Source organism: Populus nigra, chromosome 14 (genome assembly GCF_951802175.1).
Source record: "Populus nigra chromosome 14, ddPopNigr1.1, whole genome shotgun sequence".
In the NCBI taxonomy this organism is placed as follows: Eukaryota; Viridiplantae; Streptophyta; class Magnoliopsida; order Malpighiales; family Salicaceae; genus Populus; species Populus nigra.
In genome coordinates this window covers 13,077,809-13,088,542 of record NC_084865.1, presented here as the reverse complement: position 1 = coordinate 13,088,542, position 10,734 = coordinate 13,077,809, and the positions used below count along the sequence as shown (strand labels likewise).

Sequence of the window (10,734 nt, the reverse complement as noted above, 5' to 3'; positions counted from 1 at the left end):
TGTTGTGATAATGATAATTTAGAACAACACTGGTCAATTCAAGTTAATTGTAAGATTTGCAATCCAAGTCATGAAGATGACTACAATTTGCTAACTCGGTTGTCAAGTTATCTCTTTTGTTTTATTTTACTTCTTTTCTTTTCATTTGGGCATCATTTGGTATCAAGTTGGACGGCATTGGAGACTAAACTGATTAGTTATATAGGATACAATGTGGGACTCGATTGAAAAGATATTATAGATTCAGGGACTTAAGTCAACAAAAGGGAGGGAAAAAAGTCGGCAAGTATAGCTCACGCGCCAACGTGTAGGTAACATGTGCGACCTCGTGCAACCTCTAAAACCGACCTTCTTTGGTGTATATGGATTCGTCATGCCGATGTCGTCCAACAATAAGGCGCATGTTGACTGCGACAATCCAACTTGGCTCTGGTGATTGTGTTTTTTTCTTCATTATCTTCTTCTTCTTTTTTCTCTGTCATCTTCTTGTTCCACACATTTTTTTGTTTTTGGTAAAAAGAAGCTCCTTGGTTTATCCTCGCTTCCAATTCTAGTCCCTTTATTTTTAATTCAATGAAATCAAATAGAAAAAAAAAATCAAACTATTTTTAACAAAATCTTGCGTCGACCCAAAGTCAATTTTTTTTCCCGCAACTACAAGGATTACATACTAAGACAATTTAATTATAACACCAATGTCAAATCTTAACCCGTCAATTAAGAAAGGACCTAATTGAAAATAAAAGACTAAAAGGAAAAAAAATCTAAGAATGAAAAAAGAGAGTAGAAGAAACAGTAAATTAACTAGACAAATTTGTTGTTAGTTGATTAATTAATAACAATTCGTTCACCTAGCTGACTTAAAAACTAATTTCTTATGTAATTTTTGCACGATTTCTTTCACAACTTGAGATATGATTTTCATATCTATATCATATTTCAAAATCCATGATATTTAGTAATATAGTTTTTTTAGTGATTGGATAATAAGCTTAATCAAGTATTTTTGCTATTTAATTAATTTTTTATAGTTAAGGAATGTGGTAGCTTGATGTAGAAATTATAATACTTACAAAACATTTTTTTTTTGATGGATTTAGAGAGATGCTTAAGTCAATATTTTTGTAGAAAAAAAAGTATAATAAATATGCAAAAAAGTGTTAAATTTTAATAACAAGGTTGTTTATTTTTGTTTTAGTGTTATGTATATATGTTGAGAATGGTAAAATTATGAATATTTTATGTGAATGGTTTAGGGGTATTTATACCTCCTGGATCATGTTTTTTTTTTTTGCTTGAATAAAAAAGCTGAAAAATCATTTCATCTAACAACATTAATGAGATATTAATATCTCTTATATATATATATATTAATAAAAAATAAATATTATTTACATGTAAATATTAATAAGAAATAAATATTTCTTACACATATATTAATAAAATAAAAATATATAGGTCATAAAAAAACTTGTATACATCTAAGATGCAGGTAGAGTACGAAGCATGCTAAAAAATCTAAAGGGATTAGATGTTAAGTCTACACCACAAGTTGAGGGTCTGGCTTAGTGGTCAACCGTGTGACTTGTTCTGCTCCCGTCCCGAGTTCGATCCTCTATGTGTACGCTTGTCACCCTCGCGGTGCCTTACCTGCTCACTTGACTTGCAGGATGCTCAGTGGGCCGTGGGGAATAATCGTGGTGCGCGCAAACTGGCCCGGACACCCTACGATAATCAAAAAAAAAAAAAAAATTAATCTCAGGTGGAACGACAAAACTCTTAAGAGATGTCAGAACTTGCGCTCGGTGCCGTTGGACTCAAGCATGCTGCCTGGGTGCAAACTTGTTTTCAAACCCTTGTAAGATCTAGGTCGTTAAAATGAGCTTGAGCTAATAAAAAATTATTTAAAAAAATGATAAATCCTGATGCATCCCTATTAATAAAGTATTAAAATTAATGGACAGTAAGATAAAAACTGAAATAGATCAAAAACTTAGGTTTAATGACATTAAAGACGTATGTGATATTAGTTTTTGATAAAAAAGAAATCACCTTTATGGTTCTAATTTGGATAATTGGATGCCTGCGTTTTGATTTGATAAGCAGCACCAATAATTACTCTATCCATGGTTAAAGCTTATAGTCCGTTAGTTTAGACTTTTAAAAAATAGGACACGTCATATTTATTGTTTCCTATTTCAGAGAAAAAACCATTAAAAATATATCTTTTTTGCCAATTTTCTATTTATTTATTGCTTGATTTTTTTTTTAATTTGTTCACTCAAGAAAATACACGCGCACACTCTTGTTACCATAAATTAATTAGCTAATATATATTATAGTGATTATTTAGGTCTTGCAAATCATAAGATGGTTTGATAATATTCAACGAGGGATAAGGTGATAGATGTATTGATGAGATAAACTTGATGGTTGTAAATATATAGACATGATTTCTAATTTAATTTCTAATGAAAGTTTTGATTTTATGTGTTCTAGCTTGTCTATTATTTATATATAGAAAATTTATTTATTTTATAAGGTTCTTCATTGTGCTTTTAAGATAAAATTAAAAATTAACTAGAAAAAAAATGAATCATCTGTTTGACCTTTAAACTAAAGTGAAAGATTTTTTCCAAAACAAATAAAAATCAAAGAAAAAATATTTTCCATTGGTAAATAAATAAATAAAAATAAAACAATCCAACATTAAATAAACAAATAAAAAAACAATTCTTTTTACTGTTTTTGAAATCTTATAATAAATTAAAATATTCTTTCTCCAAATGTAAATATACAATTGAAAATAAATAAAAAATTACCAAAATTTTTAATAACTTTTTTGTTTTAATTTTTCTTTTTCTACAATTAGGACCTATCAAATTCTGACACACGTTCCTTTTCTTAAGTAAAAAAAAAATAAAAAAAAATAAAAATAAAATGACTTGATCATAGATTCGAGGGAATGTTGCTGCGTGACGGACCCAGCCATTGGTATCGGAATTATAAGTAGGTGTATATAAGAAGTTGCTCTAGTACTGTCAATAAAATCCAAAAACTTGTGTGTCCATGCAACAATTCTCACAACTTCCACATATATAAGCGGATCCCTCGTGTGGCATTGATCATAAGATCCCTCAAAGGAAGTGGTCAGAGATTGAAAAATCCTTTACTGAAACTCTCAAATGGATTAATGGTGGTGGTTGCATGCTTATAGCAACAATGAAGAACAATATCGATGCTAGAGAGAAGGCTAGCACAGTACCTGCATATTTGGTCGGTGAACATCTTTAGTTGCTCTCTGCTGTGATCATTGATAGAAGAGGCAATTCAGGATCGAGAAATCGCATTATTGTTGAGCATTTGAGTAAAAGCAACAAGGAAGAAAGCTTTTTTGGCTTCAGAATCCAGCCAATGTGCAGTTTCCAGTACCCATTACTATGGCAAAAAAATATCAACCTAAAGAGTCTACGAACCGCAGAGTCGTTACAGCAAGAAATAGACATCTATCTAGCTCACTGTAAGAGATTGATCTTAACAGGATTGAGAACTGAAATACAAAATGTGATCATAACCAGGATACAGATGTTCCGACTAATCTTGCAGATTTGAAACATGGATTAAAACAAGTGCAAATATCCTTTGATTCATTTCAGATGCAGGCACAAAATTAACCAAACAAGAAAGTTACTCCTGTCCAAAAACTAGCACAAGATAATGCAAATCCATCAGCGGTACCAGATAGCAGAGACAGCAAACTATTCAGAAAGTCGAACAAACACTCATACAATTAAAACCAAATAAGGGAGAAAACAAACGACTACAGTTTGTGAGATAGAAAGGTTTCTAGAGACCTTGATGAAACCTCCCCCAGTAATGGCTCGACAGACCTTCAGCCAGACCACATTCTCAGTTGTCATAATCCCGGGAAACTGACCTCTCTGATCTTCTATATTCACGCTCCTTTTCACGTGACTCGGATGTTCCACGATCATAGTGGTAATCATCATCCTCCATTTGATCATACTGATCATGATCACGGTCTGGATATTGATCATAGCGGTCATGGTCACCTTGAACATCCATGGGATCATACTGTCCCCTGCTTCTATGATGCTCATAGTGATCATAACGCGGGTCATTTTCTGCATCTGGTAGCCTTTGCCCCTGCTCAGGTTGTTCATACCAGCCACGATCATCCTCTGGCTCAGCATGATCATAGTCCCTTTCACCAAGTCGATCCCTCTCATGTTTTGACTCATCCCTATCATGGGAACGCCCACGGTCATGGTCACTGACTTCATAATCCCTCTCCCTGTCCCGAGTGCGATCACGATCCCGACCACGGTCTCTCTCTCGATCACGCTCATAGTCACGGCCACGGTCCCGACCTCGATCACGTGTCCTATCACGGTCACGATCACGGCCTCGTTCTCTCTCCTTGTCTCGGTCTCTCTCTCTTTCACGATCTCTATGATGCCTATCTTCTCTGTGGTCACGATCCCGTGGCTTGTCATGGGAGCGCTCACGTGACTTCTCCCTTTCTCTTTCCTTGTCCCTTCCCCTTTCACGAGACACTTCCCTATCCCTGGGATACATCATCCAAATAAATCAAACATATAACTTGCAAATATGTAAAATACTCATGAATGCCCTTGTGATGTTCCACATGTCCTCCATATAATCACCGTTATTTTCAGGAAAAACAACAGTGTGATAAACATCATTTGAGCTTCCTCATCCAACCATCACCACAACATGGAAAACATATTATACCAACACGAGAATTGTACTCTTTTGTTAATCCTCTTTCATACAAAAAGTTATGTAACAGAATTAGAAAGTGTGGAAAACTTTTAAGGGTCATACCGTTCAGTTGGCCGATCTTCTCGTGTCCTTGGCTCCTCAGACCGAGAGGATCCTCCTGATTGCTGAACCTCTCTAAGAAAGGAAAGGAAAACATGTTGGATTGTCCAAAGTAACAATCATTAACTCCAAGAAGACCAGAAGCATTCAGCTTTTGAAGCTTAGCATTATTTTAAGTTATCAAAAACCCACAAGGTGAACAGAAGAAGCTAAAAAACAGTGTCATAAACAAAATAAGCAAAGCATGTACCTGCATATTTGGACTATCCCAATGCACATGAAATTAAATATAACTAAATAGCCCTGGCTCAAACAGAACTTAAATAATTCCTTGCATTGAAATTTTATTTTAAACAATTGCTATCACGAGTCATCAATAAGCACAACAGGAAAGACATTTAATTAACAATATTTGGTGATAGAAAGATGAAAATATAAAGCCAAGATGTAAAATAGTAGAGATCAGGGAAATTACCTCCCAGAATGCTTCTGATTAACTTCTTCACCCCCAACTCTGGTAGTTCCAAGTCCACCACCAAGTCTGCGAGGTCGCCAATTTGGGACAGTCCTACCTCGTTCAACATCGACTAGTACCCTTCTTCCATCAAGCTTCCGCCCGTCAGCTTGCTTATAGGCAGCTGATCATGTTGACAAGCAGCAGTTAGAACCACATGACATGGAGTGCATATTCAATAAACAGTGCAAAACAACATATCAAACCTTTCATGTCTCGTGTATGCATGTATTCGATGAAAGCATATCCTCTAGGTTTATTTGTCACTTTATCAGCTACCATGCGAACCTGCAATTCTCAAAGCAGAAGAATAAATAAAATGCCACTACAGAGTCAGACCTTCAAACAATATCTATCATATTTTTACTGTTTATTTTCCATAACCAAGTGATAGCTCTATAAAAAGTTAAAAGCAGTAAATCCTAAATGGCACGGCAGGCAGGCATTATGCCTAATTGGCCGTGCTCACCTTTTAATCATAGGGCTTCAAATCGCGAGATGCATCACCACCAGTGCTAGAGTTGCAGAAAAACTGATATATTGAGGCAAATTTACCAATTCTTGAACAGACTAGCATCCCCTTACCAGGGAATAAATTGTTTTAAATTAAAAAAAATAGTTATAGATAAAATAGGAAATACCAGAGCATCTTCTCAATTGCTGATATGTTTTGAGAAGCCTCTAAAGCCAAAAATAAATTTTTTAGCAGCAATGGAATGCATTATGAAAGATTCCAATAGAAAGAAAGAGATGCTAATACTCCCAACATATTTTACCCAGTTCAGGAAAAAGAACAGATGCCAGTCTCCTTTTGTTGCTCGAAAATAAAGGCCAAAAGGCACAGTGCATCAATGCTCTGCTCAACTTAAATCCAGCTTTGCCGGCAAGATCTTTGGAATTGGACAATAAGAAAATTGGGGGAGAGAATTTTCCATTTGTAGAATGATGTGAAAAGCCCCCTTACCAGGGATCTCTTTGTATGAAGAACTTTAATACTAAAACAATGCCTAGAAACTGGAACAACCTTACCAGGGCTCTCTTAGATGAACTTTAAACTAAAACAATATCTAGAACCTCGAACAATAACTGTTCCATTAATGATTTCTAAACCCAACTACATTGCAAGTAGAATTGTCAAGGGAGCTGAACAAACCTATGTCATTACCAGAAAATAGGCAGTGATACCTGTGCTATTATTTCCAATTTGCGCACTCCAACAATGAGATGGTGTTCTAGCTTTCTTTATTGCAATAGATGTGGAACAAAAGATTTGCCACAAATTCCTAACTACAGTTACCAAACAAGTGAAACTACGATGCATCACTATGTTCAAGTTCAGAAAAGTAAAGAAAAGGTTAACACTGATTTATAGTTCAACAAACAAATTAAATCAGATACACAAAGGAGCACACGGGAGAACTTTTTTCATTACCAAACATTGTTTTTTGTTCATTTAAAATTATTGAAATCAAAAACATAATCCACAAACTTTTAAAACATATATTTTTGAAAAGAATATACAGATTTTTTGCGTGGCATGTTAAGGAGAAAGTTGTTGCATAACCTCTTACCAAACCTGCTTGGGTATACTCAAAAATACCTACCCGTTTTATTGGTCCATAAGATTCAAACTCCCTTTTAATTCTACTCTCGGTAGTCTCATAATTCTGCAACAACAAAACAACAAAAACTAAGACATCAGTGCAGAAAGTAAATCATAAACCTTGAAATTTATAAAGGATGATACAAAATACTTACAAGCCTAGCAACGAACAATGTCTTGTATGGATCTCCCGACACATTTGGATCGTTAGTAGGATCATCTGCAAAAACAAGGATCCAAAAAATGTTAAAACCTGCATAGATCAAATCTTAACAATGGAATTACTACTAGCAAAGAAGATAATCTAACATTTTTGGAGCTCCTCCGCAGCCTTTTCTGCACCCTTCTCTAGTCGTGCCGCATGAATCCTAGCCTTTCTTTCTGCCTGGAGCCATGGAAAATGCACCCACAAAGTTATAGAACATAAAACAAAACTGCTTAGGAAAAACAAAAATCAAGCCACAAGCCACAAGCCACAAGAAACAATCACAGAGCTTGCATAAACCTTAAAGAAATTAACATGTTTAACAGAAACTAAAGAATCTTAAATAGAAACCACAAAAAAAAAGTGAACAGGTATAGCAAGTAGATAACCCTACAGGAGTTTCAGCTTCCTTGATAGGAGGAGCATACTCCGGATCTCCAGGCTCCGCAAAGTGACTCACAAACTGAGCCATACCTGAAAAAAAATGAGGCATGAAACAAAACTCCTAACATCAATAAATAAACATCCAACAAAAGGAAACCCTTACAACAATAATATACAATAAACAGATACCTAAATATGGCGGGCATTTTCTCTTCTCAGGTGGGGGTTTAAATTCCAGAGGAGGTCGAGGCTCAAAGAGCTTCAAAAGATTTGCTGTTAAACCCGTCGGGTGACTTTGCCCAATCTGCAAAAGCCAGCATATCCAGTTCACTCCTAATATTAAAAAATCTCACAACTCGATAAATTTCACCACTCTTTAGCAAAAACCCATTAAAAATCGAAAAGCCTGTCCTTCTCAATTAATAGAAAACGAATTCTATTTTCTCCATCCCTTCACTATCAAAATTACACATATTTTAACTCTTAATATCACAAAGAACCCCTAAAAGTGCCACAAAGTAAAAAGGTCTCATAGTTTATTAGAGCTAAATCAATACCAAAACGTGACACAATTAACGATCCTAAACCCTAAAATTAAAATTTATAATCGAAACTACAAATAAGGACAAATCCAAAGAAAAATTGAACAAATTTCAAAAGTTCACAACTAATAAAACCACGCGAGTCATTATAGAAAAAAAAACCTAGAAAAAACCTAAAATCTTAAATTAAAATCAACTTGAAAAAACAAACAAAAAAGCTTGAATAGAATCGGACCAGTTTGAGCTGGAGAACGTTGGCACGGTTCTGTCCTTTAGCGCTGCCACGAACGGCGGCGTTCGGGTTGCGCATGAAGGCATCGTTGTAATCTCCCATGGTGGCGGGATCGAAGCTGCACCAGCTAACTAGGGTTTTCGTGATTTTATAAAGAAATCGAGGTTTTAACAAGAGAGCAAGAATAAATTAATAATAACGTGCATCGATTTGGATATACAATTTATTTGGATCGGGTTTTGGAAGTCCGATTAGAACCCGGAAGCGGCAGCAAGAAAGACCGGAGAAATGTTTGGCTACCTTTTGTATTATATAGCCGAGTTGTGTGCTTGTGTGGTCAATGAACACGGTGCCGTTTCTACGCAGCGCTCGCTGTTTTTTTTTTTTTTTTTTAAGAAATTGCTTCTCGAATGTTTTGTTTTCCCGACAATAAAATAATTTTTTAGTTTACGTATTGATTAAGATTAAATATTTTCTTGAATAATTATAATGGAGAATTCTAGTCTAGTATATTTATAAAAAATTAATAAATCTTAAATGGTGGTTCTAAAATTTTAATTAAAAAATCCATTTTAATCACTAGACAAATCCCTTAAGTTTTTTACTTGGAATGTCTTCAAAGTTATTTAATTCACACACTTCATAAAAAAATTTATCTATTAATATTCCATTTGAAATGGTTTATCTTTGTGGAAAAATTATGGTATGATTAATTTAAAGGTTGGGAAATTCTGAGTTATTTTGCATATGAAAAACTAATTTCTTTATGATTGGATGTTAGACAACATTTCACGTACCAACAAATATATGATAGGGATTAAAAAACAATTTTTCTCGTAACCTTCTTTGCTATTTTACCCAAAATTGTATAATAATATTCACCTACCATCCATCCAAGTCATGATAAGATTTGTGAAATCATTTATAATATGTTTGAATTTTTTGAATTGATTCTAATTTCTTAATTTTAAAAAAATATAATGTTTGAAACTATTTTGAATGTTAAAAAGTGAATTCTAAATTAAATTTAATCTAAAAAATAATATAAGAATAAATCATAAACCAATCTTTCTGATTTATAATTTGAATGAGAAAAAATTTAATGTTAAAATTAGTGTAAAGCCTAAATTTTTGTTTTAAATCTAAGCTCAAGTGAGCCCAAACTCAACCTAAATTAATCTAGATATATAAAGAAAAATTGCAAGAAAATTATTTTCTTTTTTAATTAATTCTCGTGGTTGTTGTGACTATAGTTTTGAAACCCAGTTGACAAGGGATTGGAACCGGACTGAGTTGAGGAAAAAAATAGGGAAAGAAAAAACCTGGTGTGACTCAGCGATCCGGTTGACTCGGTCAAAAACCCGGTTGCAACCCGTTTACTTTTGTTTTTGTTTTTTTACTAAAATGCTATCATTTTAATTTTTTTTTTAAATTGACCCGGTCAAAACCCGGAACCCGGACCTTGAACCGGGCTGGGTTTAAAAACTATGGTCATGATCCTCCCCCATCAAAATAAAAATTTTAATTTTTTATCTTGTGTTTTTTGGTTCAAGAAAAATAAAAATAATAAATAAATGGTTTTTTCTTATTTTATTTTTCATCATAATTTATTTATGAAAAGATTAAAAAAAGATATTAAAATTTACAAGGATTTGAAATTTATAACGTTAAGATTTCTTTTCTATATCATTTAGACATAAGCATAAATCTTGTCGCACCCGACATCGCGACGGTCCTAAAAGTAATTCTCGATACATGGAAAAAGAATAGATTTCTGGCATCTGATTCTTTTAGGGGAAAATGTTTTATTTGAGGGGCCGTCACCTAGTATATGGTCACTAGGAACCCTAACTGGTCAACAAAGATTCTATAGCTTGAGATTGGTTACGTAAAAGGAAAGATATTATCACCCCTTAAACGTTCTGCCTAAGGCAGACTGCATTGCTGGTTTTGTCTTAAATTGCTAAATGTTTATTAGTTTATGCTATGATGATTTATTTATAATATTCCTGACTTTAGCGCCAGTAAATATTTGAGCTCGAATAATTCTAACTCTAGCGTTGGTAAAAATTCGTAACTACAAAAAAAAATTAAATCAATATTTTTTATTTTTTTTTGAACTGGACCCGGCTGGGCAAAATCACGCGTGCATGTGCAGGTAAAGGGAGTGAATTAAAATGAAAAGTGGGGGAAGTGATGCTTACTTACCTGGTTCTGGAAAAAATCGAAAGCAGTAGCAACGATGGTGCTGGTCACGGTGGCCTTCCTCTGCTTAGGTTCTTCCCTTCTGCTTTCCTTTGCTGCCTTGCCCACCGCCTTTTCTGCTTTTTTTTCTGCGTTCCTCTGTTTTCTCAGTTCTTGAGATGAAGGAATTAAAAAGATGACGAT

At 34.2% G+C, this 10,734-nt stretch overlaps 1 protein-coding gene across 1 annotated transcript; it reads right to left on the bottom strand.

The window, feature by feature from the left end:
- Positions 1-3,620: 3,620 nt before the first annotated feature.
- On the bottom strand, positions 3,621-8,636 carry LOC133672275 (U1 small nuclear ribonucleoprotein 70 kDa). Its single transcript, XM_062092649.1, has 10 exons — positions 8,350-8,636; positions 7,762-7,876; positions 7,583-7,662; positions 7,293-7,368; positions 7,139-7,203; positions 6,985-7,047; positions 5,587-5,668; positions 5,342-5,504; positions 4,870-4,941; positions 3,621-4,588 (listed from the first exon to the last, which is right to left on the bottom strand). The coding sequence occupies exons 1-10, from the start codon at positions 8,446-8,448 to the stop codon at positions 3,910-3,912; spliced, it is 1,494 nt and encodes a 497-aa protein (XP_061948633.1). The 5' UTR covers positions 8,449-8,636; the 3' UTR covers positions 3,621-3,909.
- Between the last annotated feature and the right edge of the window lie 2,098 nt (positions 8,637-10,734).